The sequence below is a fragment of the Colletotrichum karsti genome, assembly GCF_011947395.1.
Source record: "Colletotrichum karsti strain CkLH20 chromosome Unknown Scaffold16, whole genome shotgun sequence".
Lineage (NCBI taxonomy): Eukaryota > Fungi > Ascomycota > Sordariomycetes > Glomerellales > Glomerellaceae > Colletotrichum > Colletotrichum karsti.
In genome coordinates, this window is record NW_024065916.1 from 133,021 (window position 1) to 155,207 (window position 22,187).

At 56.6% G+C, this 22,187-nt stretch overlaps 7 protein-coding genes across 7 annotated transcripts; 3 read left to right on the plus strand and 4 right to left on the minus strand.

Moving 5' to 3' along the window:
• Positions 1-248: 248 nt before the first annotated feature.
• CkaCkLH20_05574 (ANTH domain-containing protein) lies at positions 249-2,436 on the plus strand (the record flags this gene model as incomplete). Its single annotated transcript, XM_038888292.1, has 5 exons — positions 249-296; positions 382-619; positions 691-881; positions 935-1,046; positions 1,094-2,436. 5 exons carry the CDS (start codon positions 249-251, stop codon positions 2,434-2,436), a joined length of 1,932 nt encoding a protein of 643 aa, XP_038746189.1.
• A 400-nt stretch (positions 2,437-2,836) lies between these two features.
• CkaCkLH20_05575 (CDK-activating kinase assembly factor MAT1) lies at positions 2,837-3,919 on the minus strand (the record flags this gene model as incomplete). Its single annotated transcript, XM_038888293.1, has 1 exon — positions 2,837-3,919. The coding sequence occupies one exon, from the start codon at positions 3,917-3,919 to the stop codon at positions 2,837-2,839; it is 1,083 nt and encodes a 360-aa protein (XP_038746190.1).
• A 484-nt stretch (positions 3,920-4,403) lies between these two features.
• Positions 4,404-5,245, plus strand: CkaCkLH20_05576 (CS domain-containing protein; the record flags this gene model as incomplete). Its single annotated transcript, XM_038888294.1, has 3 exons — positions 4,404-4,455; positions 4,530-4,732; positions 4,895-5,245. The coding sequence occupies 3 exons, from the start codon at positions 4,404-4,406 to the stop codon at positions 5,243-5,245; spliced, it is 606 nt and encodes a 201-aa protein (XP_038746191.1).
• A 1,096-nt stretch (positions 5,246-6,341) lies between these two features.
• On the minus strand, positions 6,342-8,147 carry CkaCkLH20_05577 (uncharacterized protein; the record flags this gene model as incomplete). Its single annotated transcript, XM_038888295.1, has 1 exon — positions 6,342-8,147. The coding sequence occupies one exon, from the start codon at positions 8,145-8,147 to the stop codon at positions 6,342-6,344; it is 1,806 nt and encodes a 601-aa protein (XP_038746192.1).
• Positions 8,148-8,504: 357 nt separating this feature from the next.
• Positions 8,505-10,289, minus strand: CkaCkLH20_05578 (p450 monooxygenase; the record flags this gene model as incomplete). Its single annotated transcript, XM_038888296.1, has 6 exons — positions 8,505-8,658; positions 8,712-8,881; positions 8,953-9,011; positions 9,062-9,488; positions 9,546-9,973; positions 10,028-10,289. The coding sequence occupies 6 exons, from the start codon at positions 10,287-10,289 to the stop codon at positions 8,505-8,507; spliced, it is 1,500 nt and encodes a 499-aa protein (XP_038746193.1).
• Positions 10,290-12,340: 2,051 nt separating this feature from the next.
• CkaCkLH20_05579 (C6 zinc finger domain protein) lies at positions 12,341-13,423 on the plus strand (the record flags this gene model as incomplete). The annotated part of the gene is made up of 1 exon (XM_038888297.1): positions 12,341-13,423. The coding sequence occupies one exon, from the start codon at positions 12,341-12,343 to the stop codon at positions 13,421-13,423; it is 1,083 nt and encodes a 360-aa protein (XP_038746194.1).
• A 388-nt stretch (positions 13,424-13,811) lies between these two features.
• On the minus strand, positions 13,812-20,681 carry CkaCkLH20_05580 (alpha-glucosidase; the record flags this gene model as incomplete). The annotated part of the gene is made up of 7 exons (XM_038888298.1): positions 13,812-14,057; positions 14,118-15,751; positions 15,818-16,267; positions 16,320-17,236; positions 18,124-18,725; positions 18,775-20,567; positions 20,627-20,681. 7 exons carry the CDS (start codon positions 20,679-20,681, stop codon positions 13,812-13,814), a joined length of 5,697 nt encoding a protein of 1,898 aa, XP_038746195.1.
• Between the last annotated feature and the right edge of the window lie 1,506 nt (positions 20,682-22,187).

Genomic DNA, 22,187 nt, shown 5'->3' on the forward strand with positions numbered 1-22,187 from the left:
CGACGCCAACCACGAAGCCACCGCGTCTGCACCTCATTCGAGTCCACTCCTTGCGATCATCCCTTTGGGACGAGCAACCCGCTTGAGATAGCTCATCGCGGCCCGTCACGGCTGGTCTTTTCCCACCGCTACCCATTTTCGCGGCTTTCGTCCGATCGTCAACGTCGACTCGCTTTCCCTCCCTCCCTCGCCTAGCTCACCGACTGCCACGAGTACCCGACTGCGGCAGACCGCTACGACCCGACACAATGTCGAGCTCCTTTGAGAAATCCGTCAAGGGGGCCACCAAGATCAAGGTGGGTTGAAGGGAGGCTTCGGCCATTCCATGCCGCCACTCGGCGCGCTGTCCCAAGCACGACCACGCTGACTTTGTTTCCCCAGGCTGCGCCGCCCAAGACCAAATACATCGAGCACATTTTAGTAGCGACGCACGCTGGCGAGGCCGGCGTTGGGGAGGTCTTTCGCGCTCTGCAGTTCCGCCTGAGAGACTCGACATGGACCGTCGTCTTCAAGAGCTTAATCACCGTCCACCTTATGATCCGTGAGGGTTCGCCCGACGTCACACTTTCTTTCCTGGCGAGACACCCGAACACGCTCGCCATCAGCAGCTTTACCGACGGTACGTTATCACCCTGTTGTGTGATGCGAGGGTATCCGATTGGAGGACGCGAAACTGACGGCGCATTATAGCCCAGACTCAAGGTCGGAACATCCGGCATTATGCAAGCTACTTGAGCTCCAGAGCCAAGGCCTTCCGCGAAACGAAATGCGACTGGGTTCGAACGAAGGAATCACGCCTGGAGAAGCTCTCTGTGGACAAGGGCTTGCTCAGGGAGACGGAAATCCTGCAAACCCAGATCACGGCTCTGCTGAAATGCGAAGTGAGTGCCTGCCAGTTCGGGCCGGATTGGACCAGAGAACTGACGATTGGCAGGTGCTTGAAGGCGAAATCGAGAATGAAATCACAGTTACCGTCTTCAGATTGCTGGTCCTTGATTTGTTGGCATTATTCCAGGCTTTGAACCAGGGGATGATTAATATTCTGGGTAATTCTCCCACTCCCGACGTCTTGTATGACGACTGACACCACCAGGAACATTCTTCGAAATGTCAAAGGTCGACGCCGAGCGAGCCATGGCCATCTATCGCAACTTCACCAAGCAGACCGACTTTGTAGTGCAGTACTTGAGCGTCGCACGGCAATTCGAGCATCAAACGAGAGTCGAGGTTCCCAAGCTGAAGCACGCGCCGGTTAACTTGGGTCGCCAACTTGAGGAGTACCTCCATGATCCCGACTTTGAAGTCAACAGAAGACAGTACATTGCTGAGCAGCAGGCCAAGAAGAAGGGAGGAGGGGTTTCGAAATCATCGGCGGGGGCGGGAGCGGCTTTTGACTCGAGGCCGACACCAGCAGCGAATAATCCCTTCCCGAGCATGAATGGGTCATCGCAACCCAAGACCGAGACCGCCAAGGGTCCTGCGCCAGACCTGATCGATTTCTTCGAGTCAATTGAGCAAAACCAAACAGTCATGGCACCCAATCAGCAACAGCATCAACAGCAACAACAGATGCCTATGCAGACAGGTTTCGCGACTAATAGCCCGTTTCAGCCACAACCTACGGGCTTCCAGCAGAATGGTTTTGCCGCGCAACAGAACGGCTTTGCGCCTCAGCCGACTGGTTTTGGAACAAACCCGTACCAACAGCAGCCGCAGCCGCAGCAGCCCCAAAGCACCAATCCTTTCGGGCAGCCGCAACAGCAGCAGCAACAACAACAAGCGCCACAGCCGTTGCAGCCCAGCTTCACTGGAGCTGGGTTTGGTGGCTTCACCCCTCAGCAAAACTTCCAGCCCGGCGCATTGGGTTCTATACCGCAAGACTCAGTCGCAAGCTTTCCAACGGGTGCAACTGGCATGCTGAGCCCCCAGGCCGGGCAACAAATCACTAATCCCTTCCGAGCGTCTATGCTGATGGCTCAGCAAACCGGCATGTCTACTAATACGGGCTTTTCCTCTCCCGCCAGCCCCCAGCCGAACCTGCAGAGGCAGTCAACAAATCCCTTTGCCAGGTCTTCGCCTCAGGCACAGCAGCCGTTTCCGCCAGCTCAGGATAACTCCCCCTTTGCTCAGCAAACCCAGTCGACAACCCAGCTTCCAACCATTGCTCCTCTTCAGCCAATGATGACTGGCACAAACCCCTTTGCCAAGAACTTTGGCAGTTCTCCATTACAGCAGCAGCGTCCTGCTACGAGCTCTGGTGCTCTTGTGCCACAACCCACAGGAACCACAAACCCCTTCCGTCAAGGCGCCTTTGTCAACCACCAGACCGGTATGGGCTGGCAGCACAACCAGCAGAGTATGGGAGGTGGCTTGGACAACCTTGAAACGGTGCCCGTCTTCCCACGACCAATTCAGCAGTCACCATGGCAGACATAATTCAACTCGTATTTAACAACTGTCTGCGCACCTTTGGGTGCAAAGTCCGACTTCCTTTCTCTAGTTTCTCATCTCAAGCGAGGCGTTCAATAAGGGTTGCTTGTACAACGGAGGATGCTTAGATGGCGAGGGCCTTACAAAAACACACATAACCGAGCCGGATGGTTGCAAGGATCAAAACCAGCATCCATCAAAGCTAGGGTTTCAAAAATGTATTATCTAGTAAGCAGACTTAGAAGTAATTCTTGCATAAGATGGGCTTTCCCCCCATGATTTCTTAGTTGTCCGTAGATCACTATTCTTGCGAGGATGAGCCAACGCCTTTTGCGTCTCATCCGTGTCCAAGTCCCCAAAACGCCGTCGCTATGCATCTCCCCAAAAGCCATGAATAGCTGCATCACTAAAAGACATCATCCACATCCATCCTCTGGGTGTTCTGGCCCGTAGCAGCAGCCACAGCAGCCTCCGCAGTAGCGACCTTCTCGGGGCCCTTCTCGTCGTCAATGAACACAGCCAACCCGGAAAACGCCTCGAACATGGCCCTTCCAAGATACTCCTCCGCGCTGTACCCGCCCACGACGATCTCGTCCTTCTTCCTCGCCTCGTCCACCCAGTGGTTGCGGTACTCGTCCAGGGGCCCCAGCGCGTACCTCTCCATGTCCAGCTTGAGCCCGCCGAAGGGGTCGTACGGCTTGTTCTCCTCCACGACCCTCTTCTTCTCCCGCTTCAGCCCGCGGATCGACAGGTCCGACGTCGTCGACGTGGCGCTGTTGAGCGAGCCCACGGCCGCCGACATGCGGCCCTGCCCGCGCTTCTTGAGCAGGATCCGGTTCAGCGTCTGCTTGGCCTCGCCGACGTCGCCCGACGCCAGCCCGTCCAGCATCTCCTCCCGCATGCGCTGCTCCTTGGCCTTCTCCGCCTGGTCCTCCTCCGCGGCCTCGGCGCGCCGCCGCCTCGCCTCCTCCCTCTCCGCCTCGAAGCGCGCGACGCGGTCCGCCTCGGATTCCTTGGCGAGCCTCCTGTTCCGCTCGATCTCGGCGCGGTGCGCCTGCTCCCACTCGATGAGCTTGGCCTCGGCCGTCTTCTTGTCGGCGTCGGAGCCGCTGATGAGGTCGAACGTGAGGGTCTCGACCCACTCGAGGTACTCGTTGTAGTCGGCGAGGGTCTCGAAGTCGTCCTCGACCTTGTTGAGGACGGCGGCGACGCGCCGCCGGATGTCGACCTCGCGCTCGACCGTCAGGTCGTTGAAGTAGGCCGACTTGAAGCCCTTTTTTCGGAGCGTCTTGTGGCAGCCCGCGTAGGGGCACTGGTTCGGCCCGTCGGAGAAGATGCGGGCCACGCAGTTGGCGCACATGGGGTGGTAGCACTCCGGGTTGATGAGGAACTCGAGGTCCTTGTTGAGGTAGCGCATCGTTTTGCAGACGGGGCAGATGTCGTCGTTGGGCGTGGGCGCCGCGGCGCCGTTTTGGCGGGCGGCCGACATTTTTGAAAGAACGTGTCGGGCTCGGTCGGTGGTATAGGATGTGTGGAGGTGAAGAAGGTTTCGATGCTATCGAAGCATTGAGCTTCCTGTCGCGTCCGCGGCTAGAGACTGTTGGATGGTGTTGAAGGCTCGTTCACGCGATGTTCCGCAATCGCCAATGTGTCGGGTTCGGGAAGGTACCACGTTCGACCGGACAATCCGTCGATCAATCTCTCGAGTGAGCCGGCGAGAATTCTTCGTCTCGTATGTGATATTTCGAGTTTCGCCGTCGTGACGGGTCGGGATGTTGGAGGCAAGAACTACCCTGATCCTGCCTGAAAGGAAGCTGGCCGATTTCCGTCGACGTGAGCGGCGAGGCTGACGGTGAGGATTTATTAAGCGACGCTGATTGGCCGGAGCTTCGACGCCCAGACGCACGGTTCCAGAAGCAGGGGTCTTGCTAAGCTACCCCTCCAAGAATTCCACCACTCAGCCTTCCTTTCGACTGTCTTCGATTTGTCACACACACAATATCGCAATCATGGCCGACAAACCTGGTGAGTAGCTCCCGCGTTTTCTGATTTTGGTAGAGAGGTGGCTCTTGAAAGCTAACATGAAGTGAAACCCACAGAACCCACCCCCGCCGAGGAGGCCGCCGCCCGCGCCAAGGAGCAGGAGGAGCAGAACGCCCTGCCGTACAAGTGGCAGCAGACCATCGCCGACGTCGACGTCACCTTCAGCGTGCCCGGCAACTACAAGAGCAGGGACCTCGTCATCGACATCAAGAAGACGAAGCTCTCTGCCGGCGTCAAGGGACAGGAGCCCGTCATCAGCGTACGTGCCTTCCCTTCGTCCTCCCGTGACCCCGCCATGATCTTCACACCGCGCCTGCTTCTTCCCGCCAGAAGAGGGCGGACGAAACCTCACCAACGTGGCAAATATGAATCGGACGATTGTGTGTGCGTACAGTTCAGCTGACAGACTTGCCTCCACCAGGGCGACCTCCCCCACGCCATCATCGTCGACGACTCGACCTGGACGCTGACGTCCGCGACGGACGGCACCAAGACGGTGGAGATCCACCTGGACAAGGTGAACAAGATGGAGTGGTGGCCGCACGTGGTGACGGCGGCGCCCAAGATCGACGTGTCCAAGATCACGCCCGACACGAGCAAGCTGTCGGACCTGGACGGCGAGACGCGCGGCATGGTCGAGAAGATGATGTTCGACCAGCGCCAGAAGGAGCAGGGGCTGCCGACGTCGGACGAGCAGAAGAAGCTGGACATCCTCAAGAAGTTCCAGGCCGAGCACCCCGAGATGGACTTCAGCAACGCTAAGATCAGCTAGAAGCAGTGCCGTCGTCGGTAGATGGAGGGGAGATGAAGAATGGAAGCGCGTCTTTTGTCCGCATACACATACGGGAGGAAGAAAAACTACGGCGTGAGGAGGGAGATTCGCGGAACGGTTCCACTCGTGGGAGTTTTTACGTGAATCGAGTGTATTCAGTACAGATAAATATCTAATTAACGCAACCAAGGCACGGAGTATGTCAGGGGTGAAACGAATCCCCGAAACCATTGAAGATGGACGAAGCCACCGAGGGGTTTCGACGTCAGAGAGCCCATGTGTGACATTGCTCTTGGAGCCGCTAGTAATGGTGGAGCAGATTGAAGGCTGCAACCCATCAATTGTCAGATTAATAAGCGGTCCGTAGCCTGCAGCGGGTTCAGAAAGAACGATGCGAAATAATGACCATGAGAAGTTTCGTCACTGCGAACAACTGCGGAGGATTAGTGGGCAATAGCAAAAGGTTTGATAGCAAGCACGTAAGGATCCATGCGAGACGGAGTCGCTGATCAAGAGACCCGGCATAGGGTCTATGAATCCAATTGCTATCCGCTCTATCCACACCCTCACAAGTCCTGAAGGACGGCGTTGGAAACAAGCAAACAGACGAGAGGGCAAGCGCCTCCACAACTTCAATCACTTGACACTGGATCTGTGATGCTGGTTAGCAGCGATTCCTCAAGGATAGTTGCACAAAGCATGGAAAACAAGAATGAAGATCAGAAAGTAGAACAATCCACATGGGTGTAACATCTCGGACAGGGATAACTGTATAGTAATATCTATTTCATCATTTCGAGAGGAGTGAATGAGAGAGAAAATATTCTTACCTGAGCAGGATTGTGGACGAATATGTGTGCTGAGTTCATTTCATTGCGTTAGATGCCTGGGAGTTGAGTTAGCCAAGTCCCATGATGCTTGATGCAAAACAAGAGTGAAGACGAGATCCAAGATCAGAAAATAGATGAATATCCACATGGGTGTAACATCTCGGACAGGGATAACTGTATAGTAGAAATCTATTTCATCATTTGGGAGAGGAGGAAAGCAAACGAAAATGTGAACCACGTACCTTTTGGATGCAAGATCCGGCCTTTCACTGCTTGGAAAGGCGAGCAGCTTTGAACTTGCTGATGCGTTTGCCACCGTCGGCCTCATCAAGCGGCCGGACCACGGACTCATCCTCTTGCAGGAAGCCGCCTTGCTTCTGGATGAAGTTCCTGCGCTGGCGGTGGTACTCGTCAGCGACGTCTTGGTCGATGAACTCATCGCCGAAGGGATCAGCCTCGACTGGCTTCGTCTGCTTCTCGACAATCGAATCGGCGAGGGTCTGACCCTCGGGACCAGTGGGCGCCGTTGGCCTGTCTTCGTCGAGGAAGCGGACAGGAACATCCATCGGGCCCTTGGGGACAGCGTCGTCGCCGACGACAGTCGGAGCGGCTCTGGCCTTCTTGAAGCGTGAGGTTTTGCGGGTTGACTTGGTTTCCGCTTGCTTCGCGGGGCCGGAGCGTTCGACAATGTCGCTGAGAGGCTCGACAAAGGGCTCAGCGGCAACGATTGGTGCGGAAGCCGGGACCGCCGGCGTCTCGGAGGCAATGTCGAGATTCTGGGCGAAACGGACACTCTTCTTGCCATCGGCAGACTCAGTTGGAGAGGAAGTCCGGAGGCTGGAGGCGACAGGAGCAGGCGACGGTTTGGAAGCCTCAACCGCCTTGGCCTGCTCACTTCGGTTGATGACGATACGGCCAATGCCTTGTTGATCGTTGTCTGAGTCCGAGTCGTCGGCCGCAGCCTCACCCTGTTCGGTGAAGCGAGACTTGACGCCGAGACGCTTCTCGAGCTCGAGCATGCGCTGGTGGTAGCCGTCGTCGAGAACGCTGCTGGTAGACCGGCCGTACTTGTCCTCTTCCTCGTCCTCGTCCAAGTCGGAGTACTCGAACTCCCAGTCTTCGTCATCGCCAGAGCCCTCTTCAAGATCGAGCTCGGCAACGACGGCTCCGACCTCTTCCATCCCGTACTTGAGCATCTCGCGACGGAGGAAGGCATCCTCCTCAGACTCGTCTTCGGGAATGACAGGTGCTTGACGACTGATCTCTTCCTGCTCCTTGGCCGTCCTCATAATCTCCTCGACACGCTGGGCGTTTCTGGAAACCTGAGGCTCGGATGGCGGCTTGGTATCGTCCGAGAAAGAGACGGTCTTCTTGATCGGGACGATGTCGTCGACCTTCTCCTCAGGCTTGGGCTCCTCTGCCGACGGCGTGCTGTGCTCTGTCGACGTCTCAGGCCGCGGGACGTCGGCAGGCACGTCGGTGACATCCTCGACGATGGCTTCGGTCGTGACCGTTCCTTCAGGCTTGCCATCAGGAATGTTGGCGACGCCAGCCTTCTCAAGAATCTCCCTCAGCTGCCCACTGGAATCGCCGGGGCGCTGTAGTCTGCTAGCCACGACGTTGCCCTCCTCGTCGAGCTCCTCGATGATCTCCGTTATGGGTAGACCGTCCTCGTCCCGCACATCCGGGTTGCTGACGATGCTTGCGGCGGCGTGCTTCTGTTCCGCTGACTCGAGCTGCTTCTCGAGCGTCTCGATGTTCTTGGACACATAGTCGATGCGACGGGTCAGGAGATTGACGATCTGGTCAGCGGGCTTGAGATCGACCCGGCCAAACAGATCATTGATCTCCTTCTTGTCGACGACCTCACCCTCGAAGTCCCGGCGGATGCGCGCGAGATGCTCCGAGCTGGCGGGTTGGGGCGCAGACTCGATTTCCTCTTTCAAGGACTCATACTCCGCGTCCCATTGTCGCCAGTGCTGCAGAGCCTTCTGCAGCTTGGCGATGCTTTCCTCCAGCTGCAGACGATGCTTTTCGAGGTCGAGAAAGCTGTCTCTAACTGCTGCTGCCATGATGGAAGAGAAAGAAGGTGAGAAGTTTGCGAAGTAAGAAGGCGCGCAAGGTAAAGAAAAAAACTTTCTGGGCGGGTCACTGGGATTCGGAGCTTGGACGCAATTAGGTAATCTGGAGGCAGGGGTGCAACGCAGCCATTACGTAATAAAGGCCAGCACCGGCCTGTGCCCACAACTGCGCAGCGCTCTTACACTCAAATCAATACCAGAAGCAATCGGGAACATGTTGACACTCAACCTCGCCCGTTCTACTTTTACAACGTGTGCTTCTGCCTCTACGAGCAATGTCCCAAATTACAGGAGATCTCTCATCAGTTACAACCAAGAGCTAATAATATCCTTCACCGCTCCTGCCAGTTAGGCTCTCGGCCGAACACCCACCATGAACTTGCGAGACTTCAGGTGCAGCACTAGCAAGTCGATCATCTCAAGCGACTGGCCTTCGATAGGAAACAAGTCATACCTCCGGAGTATCGAAGCCAGAACGAGCCGCAACTCATTCCACGCGAATCTTTCAGACCCATCAGTCAAGTGTCAAGGGTCCAGACGCAGGAAGTAACTCACTGTTTTCCCAGGCAGTTTCTTGATCCCGCCGAGAAGGGATACCAAGCCGTCTTTTCCGCGGCCGTTACGCCCTTATATTCAGACAACCATCTGTCAGGGACGAACTCTTCTGCGTCGGGCCATTCGCTCTCATTCAAGTGCAGTGGAGTTGTGTTGGCCGTGATTCGAGTCTGCCTTATGTTAGCCACCTCCTCATAACGCCCCTTTTTCCTAGCGACCAATGGACTAAGGAGGAACTCACGCCCGCGGGAAGAACGAAGCCGGCCAGGATGATGTCCTCATCAGTCTGTCTCCAGAGACCTTGTGCAACGTTAGCGGCCACCTGATAATCGTCAAGCCAAAGATCCTACCAGATGCCGCAGGGGCCCTCAATCGGAGTGTTTCCTTAAGAACGGCATTCAAAAACGGCATGTTTACTGTCTGCTCGTTCGTCACCAGCGAATCGGCGTAAGGAAAGACCTCGCGGACTTCTTCCACAAGCCTTGCGTAAGTGGCAGGGTCGTCCATGAGGTACGTGAAGGTGAAAATCAGCGTGGACGCCGTGGTTTCGCTTCCCGCCATCATGAAGAGCAACATCTCCGCAATCAGTGACCTGTCCGAGAACTCGTCCGGGTTCTGGTCGTGCGTGTCGAGTAGGAGCTGGAGAATATCGGGCTTAGCCATCTTCTCGTCGACGGCTCTGCGCCGGGCAATGATTTCATTGATGAGTCTTTTCAGCTCGGGATCATGATGAGCGGGTGCGAATGGGATTTTCCTCAACCACGGCATCGTTTGGTACTTTCCGCATCGTCAGCTCGCGACCTCGCACCGATGCATCATGTATTGAAAACTCACAAGGGCATTTCGCTTCACGTTATCGGCGATTCTCCTGCGGATCGGGTGGTCTCCGTTCTTCACCAGCTTGAAGGAGCCCCCGAACGACGTCTCGCTCATGATATCCGACGTCAGGCTGCCCAGCAGTTGCCAGACGTCGATCTCAGTCTGCTTCCTGCCGGCCGTCTTGATGCGCTCGTCAATCACCTCCTCGAGGTCTCTGATGCAGTTCAGCATCAGGGGTTCGAGGCCCTTGATGTAGCTGACGGAGAAGCCCTGAGACAGCAGGCGACGGCGTGTGCGGTACTCGGACTTGTCGAGTATCGTGAAGATCGTCGCCACGTCCCGGTCCTGGCGGAACTTTTCGTAGACGACGCTCTTGCGAAGGTCCTTTTCTAGGATGATCTGGTGGATTGCTTCCTTGTTGGAGACCAGGACGTGGTCAGGGGCTACCGAGGCGTCAGAAGCACGCTGGGGGCTTCTCTTGGTTCAGACAAACTCACCGACTCTGATCACGTCGCCGTATCTCTTTGGGTATTCGATGCAGTATGCGGATGATTTGCCTCTGAGAACGGTGATTATCCACGCCCAACCCGTGAATCTGTTCAGAAATGGCCCCGGAACCTTACTGAGCGGCCCTGTGAGGCCAACCCATAACGACCTGAGGATCTTGATCCCGTAGTAGGCGAGGAGGACCAAACCCAAGATTTTGGTCGCATCTTTGAGGCCTATTTGTCGCAGAGTTTCGGCGTCTGTGGTCTTCATGATGAACAAGTTGTCCGCTGCATAGGGAGAACTTGAACGGAGGTCGTTCTCTCAGAACGATTCTGGGAGTATCACGCCTCATGCGTTGACATCGATGGATAAATGGAAACTGCCAGCCCTGTTTTACGTGGGAGCGGTTTACGAGGGATGAGCAGCTGAATCCTATCAGCATTTACCGACGGCTTGGTACCTTGTGAGATTACATGCGTGGCTGACACGCTTACCGATCCGCAGGACGTTATTGGAGGTTCCCAGCTGGAACATTTTTCCTGTCAGACGGTACCTAGACCGAGGACCCCCTTGAGTACGTGGAAATAATTGCATTCTTACCATAAGCAACACGTTTCTCTGGGCTCAAAACGGAACCTGGTGCGATTTCCAATCACATTAGACATTGCAACTGTCTCACTGGGGCACTGGTGGATGCCAGGACACCAATAGACCCTACTGCCACACCTTGAATCGCGAGAGGTTCACCGAGTACCTTAGGTTTCCGATATTGGCTTGTCGGGTATGTTTCACACCGAAGAAAATCGGTGTAACCGCGGCTACGGTCACGCATAAAGATACAACCCATAGGCACCAATTCCTGGCCTCCCGTTACCGCATCCTCGCATCCGCAGTCTGGAGATACATGGATAAGAGCTCCCTGCCATCCTCAAACCTCAGCTCGTAGCGGGGTGTTACCTTCTCGGAAATGTCAACGAGATGCTGTTCACGCCGTGACACAACCTGCGCTATGCGTCTCATCCTCTCGACCTTTCTTCCTATCATCCCATCACTAGCGGACAGGATTCGGCCAGTTTTATCCGCCGAAGATGGACTCTGCGGTAGAAAGGTTGCAACCATAAACTCGGTGTCTGTTGTCCGTCCAAGATATCGCCAAATACCAAAATCCCTCCGCCGGCCCAACGGACTGACGCGGCCCTATCAGCGCCTCTGTAAGCGGCAGACAGGATGGACCAGATCATGCCGTTGACATGCCCCGCATCCAAAGCCAGGATGGGGCCACGAGTAAGCCTGCCAAGATCTCTTCCTCTCTCTCTCTCAGCGCAGTGTGTGCACCATTAGAGGCATAGGTCGTCTTACTAGGTATCCGAGAAACGTCAGATACGTGTCGTTGAGCTGAGGATGATCGGCGCTGAGGGTAGAACCCACCGGGACTATGAGAGGCGACCAGTTCTTGGGAGACTCATCCCAGAGAATGAGACGATGAAGAAGAGATGAGTTGGTTTTGCCGCTGCTGGGAGAGAGTGCGTGACAACCTGAAGTCGGTGCCCAAACGGACTTCGGTATCGTCAGCAGAAACGACACCGAGATCGAGAATCAGGTCTGTTTGGGTTAAGCCGCCGACAGTCAAGACCTGTAGGATCCTACACTTGTGAGAAGTTTACTTGTCTAGCTCGTCCATGACCGGGGGTTCTAGCCGCCTTGTGATACCACATGAGCGATTCCGATAGTGGACTTTGGAACTCGAACCCTTTGTTTCGTGTGCCCTGCAATTTTGGATGAACATCTCGGTGGGTTCTCCGCCAGGGGAGTGACGGTTTCTGGTGCAAGGTCGACATCCATAAGCAGCAACCCGCGCGCTCTTTAGATTCGTGGTCGATCTTCTGTCTGGTCGACAACTCCAAACCGATCTCGGACATCAGTCCATGTGTGCTGCCGACATGAAGGGTTTTGGCTGGGCTTTCATACCGGAAGGTTGCCATCGCAGCAATATCGTCATTCCATCAAGATATACTAAAGAGCATCTATCAGAATGGCTTGACTTGTGCGAGAATAGGTGCAAAATAATTGAAGGACTCTCCACGGAAGTGGGTCGTTAGACGCAACGAAGTCCGAAGTTCACAGCTTCAACTGGGATTCCTCAGCTCACCCGGCACCAGCTGTCGAGGAAACAAAGACCGGGAATCGAATCCTACTTCAGCTGGTTAGAAGCGGCGCAGCAAGCGTCTACCCGATATTTATCAACATGTCATGCTGCCAAATCACATATGCCATGAGGTTGGTTCCACACCAGCCAGCTCACCCATCGGCAATCTTTACCAATGACCAAAGCAACTCGAATGTCCACACCCGGTCTCCGTCAAGCCTGCGATACCTGCCACTTCAAGAAGATCCGCTGCCTTCGTGTCCCGGAAGCAGGTAATGACGGGCCATGTAAGAGATGCAGCCGCGAGGGCATCGCATGCGTCTTCAGCCCAGCGTCGAAGACCGGCAGACCAAAGAAAGCTTCTGCTGCAGGCATTAACTCCCGCCCCATCTCAAGCTGGACTCCTAGACAGCCACCGGGAGAATCCACAGAAAGTCCGTCATACTGGCTGAATCCCCCGTGGGACGACATCGACGGCGGCACCGTCAGCGTCCCGTCTTCGCTATGCTTCGACGAGTCCTTCCCGGAGCTGAACAACACCGACCAGCCAGAAGTCATGGTCCTCAAGAGGTTCGAACAGCTGTCGGCCTTCCAAGGACAACTCGTCACGAAGAGGAGGGAACACTACCCCATATTTCAACGCCGAGGCATCGATGCGTCCCACGGCATCCAGGATTTGCTGGATATCACGCAGAAGGTGACCAAGTTCAGCACCTGGCTCATGATGGGCGGCGCCAAGTTCGCCTACCGCACGCCCATGCTCAGCTCCATGTCGGACGAGACCGCCCTGATGATGGTCATGTCGCCGGCCACGCTCGTCCTGGACACCTTCGTCGACGTCCTCGAGATGGCGTTTCCCTCGTTGAAGAGCAAAGACCCGGGCCCGGTGAGCTCGGCTGTTGCGACAGCGCCAGCGTCAGCTTCAGCCGTCTCGGACGACGGTCTTTTCGCAATCGACCCGGAACTATTGCTTTTGAATCAAGCCCCGGCGGCGGCGGTCCTTCCAAATGTGGAGATCGTGAGAGACCTGGCGAACCCGGTGTGTATATACATCCTCCTCACGTCGTTCCAAGAGCAGGTCGACGCGATGCGTAGGGCGTTCGACATGGCCCTGGGCGCGTTTCCTCGCATGAATTCGGCGGCAGGGGCGAAGGGCCTTCTCCCCGTCATGATGGATGAGTATTTGGAGAAGATCAAGTTCGTTCAGGGGCACATCACGCGGGCGAGTGGCGATAATCTGATGATTGGGATGGATTGATGCCACTCCCAAGGCGTGATTTCCACCCTCCGATCCTGCATTGGTTGAGTCTATCAAAACGATTGACGAACCTGCACAACCGGCAAGACATGTAGGCGTGCTCGCAAACCATGGCCACCCTCCTAAGCACCTGGCTCTTTCTACCCATTCGTCTGTCACATTTGGTCCTGTACGAAGGCCCCTTAATATAATATACTATTTAATGTAATGATAGTTAGTGATTTGGTGGGTTTCTGGGTACTTCCTGTCGTCTGCTTTCTCTAATTAACTTTGCAGTTGCTCCCTCGTCATTATCATCCGGCACACACGTTTCAAGTGCTGAAGTCTGATCAGATGGTTTCTCAAAGGCTCTAGCAAAACTTCCCTAGATAAAACTCGTGAGCTCTGCTCAAGACCAGGTGAGCGTCCAACCCGAGCTCCACGCGCCCTTCGACGTCAGGCTCTGTAGACTATGGATTTTGAGAGCACGAGAAGCCGTGTCCAACGACCATTTATCACCTTCAACGACCTGCCCATCAAGAGTCACAATCGATACGTCCCGCCCGACTCCTAAGATCGTCACGTTGCCCAGGGGGTTCGAGTCCTCGTACTCCCCTTCAGGCGCAACCTTCAACACGCCGTCCAGAGCGGCGAACTGAAGAGCACGCGTGTTAGCTTCCGTCAATCTAAGAATAATGAATAAAAATGGACTCACCTCAACCGTCAACGTAGCCTCCGGCTCCAAGCTCTCTCCATCATCCACGTACAAACTCCCCCTTGCGGCACCGTCAGCGTCAAGCGCGACCAGCAACCCCCACGGGTTCGCCCTGCTCTCCCTCGTCGTCATCCCCGGCTCCTGCGTCGGAACGACGTACCCGCCGCGCAGATACACGGGAATGTGCCCCAGCGGCGCGTCAATCGTCACATTCTGCCCGGAGGCCACACCGGTGATGGCGGACTGGTTGTACCAATCATACCAAACAGTCCCCCTCCCGACACCAGGAAAGACCCCGTCGACCGTACTGGCTCCTTGCACAAGACACGGCGTAACCAAAACAGCCGAGCCCAGAAGAAACTGCCGATCCGCGCCCGCAAGCCACGGCTCGTCGTCAAACTCCCACGCAAGCGCCTTCATCACCGTATCTCCTCCCGCGTGCGCCCCCCGCATGGCCGTGTACAGGTACGGCAGCAGCTGATACCTGACCCCCATCGCCCGCCTCGAGGCGTCCGCGACGGCCGCCCAGCGGTACGGCTCCTGCGGGATCGCGTCGATGGCGTTGTGGTTCCGGTAAAAGGGAAAAAACGCGGCGAGCGACATCCAGCGCGCGCAGAGCTCCGCGTCGGAGTTCCCCGCGAACCCGCACGCGTCGACGCCGAACATGGGGATCCCGAAGACGCCGAAGGAGAGGGCCTGCGGGATCGAGAAGAAGAGGTAGGCCCAGAGCGAGTAGTTGTCGCCGCCCCAGTGGCCCGCGTGCCGGCCGGAGCCGGCGAAGGTGGAGCGGCCGATGATGAAGGGCCGCTTGCGCGGGAAGACGGAGAGGAGGGCGTGGTAGGTCGCGTTGAGGATCTGGTGGCCGAAGAGGTTGTGGAAGTCGTACTCGAGGGTGCCGCCGTGGTGCGTCGCGTTGGGGGAGACGGCGTGCACGGCGAGGTCGCCGTGGATGTTGTTTACGACGTAAGGGGGGTGGTTCACGTTGCGGACGCCGGGCGTCGGGGTGGTGCGGAGGTACGAGGTCGTCGTCGTCTTGGTTGAGCGGACGGCCGCAGCGGAGGACTTTGCTGCGGCGGCGGAGGATGCGAGCGCGGAGACGGAAGCGGCCTCGCTGGCGTTAGTCTTCTCGAAGCCCTCGGGGTCCGAATAATCCTCGTTCCCCGGTTCCCCAGGGAGCTGGAACGGGACGTGGACCGGATTCTCCGCGAGCCTCCCGCTCCCGCAGCTGCCCACGCAAAAGGACGAGACCTCGGACATGTCGATCCAGATGCCGTCGAACTTGACCCTCTCGAACCACGTCTCGAGCTCCGTCTTCCACCACCCGAACGTCTTGCTCTTGCCCAGGACCGCCCCGACCCAGTCCGGGAAGACGGTGTACCCCGGCCAGACGGAGCCCACGTAGAGCGAGCCGTCCGGGTTGAGGACGAACGCGTCAGCGGCGACGCCGCGGTCGTACGTCGGGTACGCGTCGTCTTTCTTGTCCGGGTTGGGGGCGTAGATGGCCGAGTCGACGATGGGGACGAAGTGCCGCCCGCTCTCGTGGAGCTTGCTCAGGAACTCCTCGCCGACCTCGTAGCCCCAGTTGTCCTCGTCGTTTTCGAAATCGCGGTATTGGTTCATGTAGTCGATGTCGGCTATTTCCCAGCGTTAATCTTCATCCTCACACACACACACACGGTCCAAGTTGTGAAGTCACTCACCCCAGACCGTCTCCAACGGGATATCAGACTTCTCAAACTCGTCCACGACGCCCTGCAGATCGGCCCAGCTCTTATAACCCCATCGGCACTGGTGAAACCCCAACGTCCAGTACTGCTGCATGGCCGGCAGCCCGACGGTGCTCTTCTGGTACGACGCGATGACGGAGTCGGCCGTCGGGCCGGCGTAGAAGTACAGGTCGATGGTACCACCGAGGCCCCTCCATGTGATGTTGGACTCGCGGAGGAGGATCTCCTGCGCGTGGGCGTTCCTCAGGAACACGCCGTGGGTGTACGACTTGTAGTTGGCGTTCTTGTCCGCGGGCTCGGCCACGTAGACGGCCTCGTCGGAATCCGTGTCGGTCCGGAAGTACCGCGTGTCGAGGTAGACGGGGTGAGAGCCGTAGATGTTCCCGTCGATGGGGTCGCCGATGTCCGCGGCGTATAAAGTTCCTAATGACGATGAGCGTTGGACTAAAAATTGCACAAGCTTGAGAAGCCTTACTGGTGAGATTCCGGTTCAGCCTGAAGCCGTGAATGACCTCGCCCAGGCCGTACAGATTATACCCCTCGGGCAGCGGCGACGCGAACTCGAAGAACTGGTCCTCGAAGACCAACTTTGTGCCCACCGTCGTGAAGAGCACGTCGCCGGTACTCCTCCTCGTCACGTTGAACCCGAAACTCGGCTCGTTCGTCCACCCGAACACCAACTCTCCATCATCAGATGCAGCAGCAGCAGCAGATTCGCCGCCGTCATTCTTGGGCTTCGGGATGAGCTCCTCGGGAAGCACGAACCAGGTGTAATTCTCCTTCCCGACATACCGCGGCAGGATCTCGACGTGCAGACGGTCCGCGGCCTGGTACTCGACGACGAGGCGGAGGGCGTCGACCTCGTTGCCGTAGACGTTGCAGGCCTTACCGGCGAGGTCGAGGTCTGCGGTGAGTCCGCGGGAGGTGTGTTGGACGTTGGAGGCTTTGTAGCCCGGGCAGACGGCCTGGGGGTCCTTGGCCTCCGGGTCTCTTATGTTGGGGATGAGAGGGGCGCCGGTGTCCGGGTCCTCGGCGACGGTGAATTGGGGGGCGTCGGGGCTGCTTGTTGTGGTGGTGTGAGATGGGAGCTGGTGCCCGATGTCTGAGACTCTCATCACGGCGCAGAGTCCCAAGACTACCACGGCCGTGAGGAGGACAGGGACGCGTGCGAAGATTGCTGGTTTCGGTTCCTCCCTGGGTTTCCCTTTCTCGTTCAGGTTCTGCTTCATCCGTCGTGAGGTGATGAACCGGATACACTGAGAGAGCACGACGAATGCTGCGATCCACCAGATCAAAGACGCCGTCAACACCATCTCGTCACCTCTTAAGCTCGCCCGGCCCCCCCAGTCGAACCAATCGCTCAGCGCCATATTATCGTAGAAGTCGTAGAAGCTTACCAAAAGAATTAGCATCAAGCAACCAAGAATCTGTCCGTCGTCTTACAATGAGCTCAGAAACACATTTCCTTCAAGGCGTATTAATAGGCCGGACAGTGAGTGGTTGCAGCTAAGCTTTCCCCGCACCACACAGACAGAGACTACCTAATAAGGAGGGGCGGCTGCTGCGACGCTTCGAGGTCTGGGGTAGCACGGTGCTGGCTTTTACTGCGAGCTTTGTTCCGTGCAGCATTGCCCGAAGCAAGGGAGAAATGCAGGTGATGACGAAATGGCATGGCTCGCGTTGGGGGGGTAAGTTACACAGCTACGTGCGGAGTCTGGCGGAGTTTTGTGCGTGCGGCGGCAGCGCGGGCGCGGCGCGGCGCGGCTCTGAATCATCCCATCTGGGGTGTGTCGATCACCGAAGAAATGCCCGAGAGCGTGGCTTAATCCGACTACGGAAGATCTTTAGGATGAAGTAGATAACGAAGATACTGAAAACAACAACAGTGGTGAGATGATGATATTAGACTCGTTAGTTGCCTCGAAACAAGACACCACATCAGGGCTGGAAATACATTCGTTGATTCGACCGAGTCTGCTCATCGCGGTTCTATACTACAAAAGGAATGTCACGGTGAGTGTAAACGGCGCATAAACTGAACTGGGATATGGTCATACATCGCCCGCCCAAGAACGACTGACGTGAAGCCAACAGGCGGATCTCACCATGTTGACGGTCATCACACTATCAAAACATCTCTGTGGCTTACAACACACCTCTCAGAAGCTCGAAAGCACTCTATGAGCGTGCGTCAACCTAGCCGCTCGCGCAGAATACGTCCTCACCCAAGACATCATCACCTCTGCGCATCGTCAGCGCTCCCGTCCCTCTTGCCGAACCTGGCCCCGAACCCCCCGATATCCCTCCTGAAGAACTTGCCAAAGTTCTTGAGGTTCTCGTTCATGGTCGCGGGGCCGCCCGCGCCCTGGCCGAGATCCCTCGTCGCGCTGAGCAGCTTCTCGCCCAGCGACGTGGCGTCGAACTTCGTCTGCAGCCCCGGGATGGCGCTGCTGGCCGTCGTGAGCGCGGTGCTGGCGTTGCCGATGGACCCCAGGCCGGAGCTCCCGAGGCCCGTCGTCGCCATGAGCGGCGTGAGCAGGGGCGACTGCTGCACGAGCTTGTCGCTGAGGTTGCCCTCGCGGTGCATGACGAAGAGCTCGACGAGGTGGCCCTGGTCCGCCTTGCGGACGCCCTTGAGCTCGAGGATCTTTTTGAAGTTGGTGTCGGAGCGGTCGCCGATGTGGATGAGGTAGGCCTGCACCAGGCCCTCCGGCGGCGACGGGCGGACTTGGAGGGTCTTGAGGAGGGGATCTATCCGGTTTATTGCTTGGTTTACCCGCTTTATGTATCCCGCTGGCGGCACGTGCGGCGCGGAGTCCTTGTTGTGGTACGATAGTAGGTTCTCGAATGCTTTGGTCAAGACGTACTTATCAAGCAGCATCTATAGAGAGTCAGTGGTTGCGTGATGACGATACGGGACGGCTTCTTACCTGCTCAGCGCCAACTTCGGACACGGGTCGGCATTGGACGATGTTGCTGATATAGGCGGTGACGAGGTGATCGACGAGATTGTCACAGAATGCCCTCGCATAGTGTCCCTTTTCCACAATGGCCAAGATTTCTTCGGTTTTCCCATTCACCGACGACAAAAGCTCGCCGACATACGAGCTCTGGTCGCCCACGCTCTCCATAGTGCTCCAGCCCGTGTTTCTCATTTCGCGCCACGCGCCCTCGCACGCAATCTCGACGTTGCGAACCAGTGTCAAGACGGCAGCACTGGCCACACCGAGGAATGCATCGGCCTGTGATGAAAAGTCGACCTTGTCCGAGAGGTTGTTATCGATACGTTTCTTGATACTTTCCTCGAGCTGAGTGGTGTTCGTGGACCAGAAGTCGGCCGTGTTCAAAACCAAAATGACGTCCTGAATAGGCGGGCCTTGAGGTCCGGCCCTTTGGAGAATATGGAGAAGAACCTGCTGCGCATACTCGTCAAGATATTTCGCTAAGATCTTGGACAAATCCAGTAGTCTGTCGCTAGTTGACAGCTTGGCGCATTGTGACAGTGTGAGCTTGTAAAAATGGAAGAGCTCGATGGCGGAAGTCATGACGGACTGCCGGGAGAATTCTTCGTCCTCGGGAAGAAGGGGTAGGTTGCGATATTTTGGTATCATATCCGCAAGCTGTTTGTCTTGCGATTCCACCCATAAGCTCAGGTACGGCTCGAAAGCAGTAGAGATGGAACCGTGGAAGTTGGACGCCCTGTCGTCCGCCGAGCTCAGGGTGTCGATACTGGCGCGCGGATCGTTTGCAAAACTCTTCTCCAAGCCCTGCTCGAAATCCAGAGTTTCTTGGAGGCAGCTCAAGAGCAGGTTGACGTCAATCTTCTGCCCGTCCGTCCTCCGCATGCTCCTCTCGAGGATGCCCTTGAAGTCGTCCCTCGTGCCGTCGCAGAAGGCCATGGCCAGCATTTCGTTGGCCCTCCAGTGCGGAGGGAATATAGCGGCGTGTTCCACCTCGTGGGTCTTCAGCATGCGCTTGAACCAGGCATATCTTCGGCCGATGTTGTCGAGGTTCCCGGCTTCGTCGTTGCCCCTGAACACCTGGCGGTACTCCCGCAGCTCCGTGTTGACGTACCAGTTCATCAGACGTGACCGCGCCATGTCGCCCAATGCATCCATAACCAGACAGGCCTCAACAAGAGTGCCTCGGCGCTGCGTGACCTCCCCCTTGGCAAAGGCGATCTCAAAGTCCTCACAGACCTGCTCCAGCAGTTCCCGCTGCAGCTCCGAGACACCCCTGCTGAGGGTGGCGATCTGCTCGATACTCCTGTAGCTGTTGAAGTGCTTCATAAGCTGCAGCACGGCTTGCAGGAGACTGGCGCACTCCCTGTATTGTCTCGTCTTGGCCAGGCCCCTCAATTGCTCGTACGCGGTCGTCAGCATCTGCAGGCGCTTCAGGGCCGTCATGCTCAGTGTAAGGTTGCGCTTGGTGCCGTCGAGTCGCTTGATGTCGGCCGTCATGGAGGTGATGTTCTGCTCGGTCTGGATGGCTCGGGATCGCACCGTCTCGATCTTGCGAAAGAGCTGGGCCAGCTCGGCCTGGGCGGACTGCATGCGCTCGAGGCTGGAGTCGGGCCCGTAGGCTTGAGCGACTTCGAGCTCGGAGATCTCGACGGCGAGGTCATTCTTGTGGTTTTGGAGGGTGTCGGAGACGCGGCCGATGGAGGTGACGGTCGAGGGGTGGGCGAAGAGGTGGTTTAGATGGTCGATGGGATCGTAGTCGGCTACCTGGGTTGTCAGATGGATCTCGGGTTAGAATGGGCAGGAAATTGGGAAAAATTACCGGCGTCGAGGGAGGTTTTGTCGGCGATTGACGACCCGTTCATGGTGAGGAACATTTGGGGTGGTGCTTGTACTCGAAGTCGATCGGAATGCTGCAGCTGTGACGAACCCTGGTACTGGTAGGTGAGTGTTGGGAGCTTCGTGTCGACACGATGTCGTCACGTGTCAATTCGAGCTGCAGGGGGTCTCGCTAAAAGATGCACCCGACCAATCGGCATGGCTTCCGATAGCCTTATCAACCTTCTCGAAGCCCGGCTCCGGTCCTTTCTTTTCTTAGATCGTCCCACCTCGAAAAAGTCTGGGGAAATGGAAATTGATTTTCTCTTTACATCTTGCTTGAACTATGGGACGTCTGCAAACGAACTCATGGCCTGCATACTCTTGTTTCGGAAGGCTAACCATAACATCGAAGAGCACAATGAAATGGGATGCACGTCTGAGATGGGAAAATCCCGTTTGATCTTGGTTCATGAACTGCTCTATCGACTAAGGTACCTAAGTTGGACCACAAATAACACTACAAACTCGTTGATTCAAGCCACTGATTCGTGTTTACCTGGATAGCCATGCATTCGCTTTCTTTTGTCCTATCGGATTTCAGCTACTTCTTCCATCACCACATCTTCGGCCACTGCTATCTTCTTGCAAGCTCACTACCCAGCATCCTCCAAATCTCCAGCCAGAGGTGCTCTACACGCCAGCTCGTTACTTACTCAACGGCTCCAATTCTAATTCGCTTACATACGATCCGTCCGCCCGCGCATAGTATCAAAGTCCATGACGCCTAACAACACGAATCGCAACACCCTTCCATCCACCAACCAACTTACTCAGTATTCAGATTCCCTTGGACTCACGTTTTCCGTCAGCTGCCAAGGCGTCACACTCTCCGCCCCCATCCCGAACACCAGACCAACGCAAATCATCCGTCAGCCAAAACCTTCTTCAAGGATGCCAGACATCGGACGACACCTCAAGAACCTTCCCACCCGATCCCGCCACCATCATCCCGAGCTACCACCGTCCCGGAACCTAGATCAACCTCCATGTATTGTCAGCCTGTCGCGCAAGCTCACCCGATCCGTCCGACCCAGAACGAGCCCCATATTGCCAATGACAATCATCACCCAGCCAAGCCCTCCGCAACCCAAAATCCGTCACAAAACAAGACACCACCGATCCCATCCAGGCTCAGGCTCACCTCAGCATCAAGCCACCCCCTCCGTCCATCCCCCGTATCCTCCGATCCCCCGATCCAACACTCCGCAGCGCCAAGTCCACCCCAAAAGAGGAACATGACGAGCCTAACCAACGGTCAACCAGCATCTGCAGAAAGGCCCCGCCCAAACGACTCCTCTTCCCGCCTTGATTCTTGATTCTTCAACACACGAACACCAACACACACACACACACCCCTGTCGATACCAGTCCACCAACTATCACAAAGTTCCCATATCCCATCCGACGGCAAACGTCCTAATAAGCATCCCTCCTCCGAAATTCTTCAGCGCCCAACCCAACCCACCCCAGTCACATCGCCAAATTCTCGATAACCGAGTCAT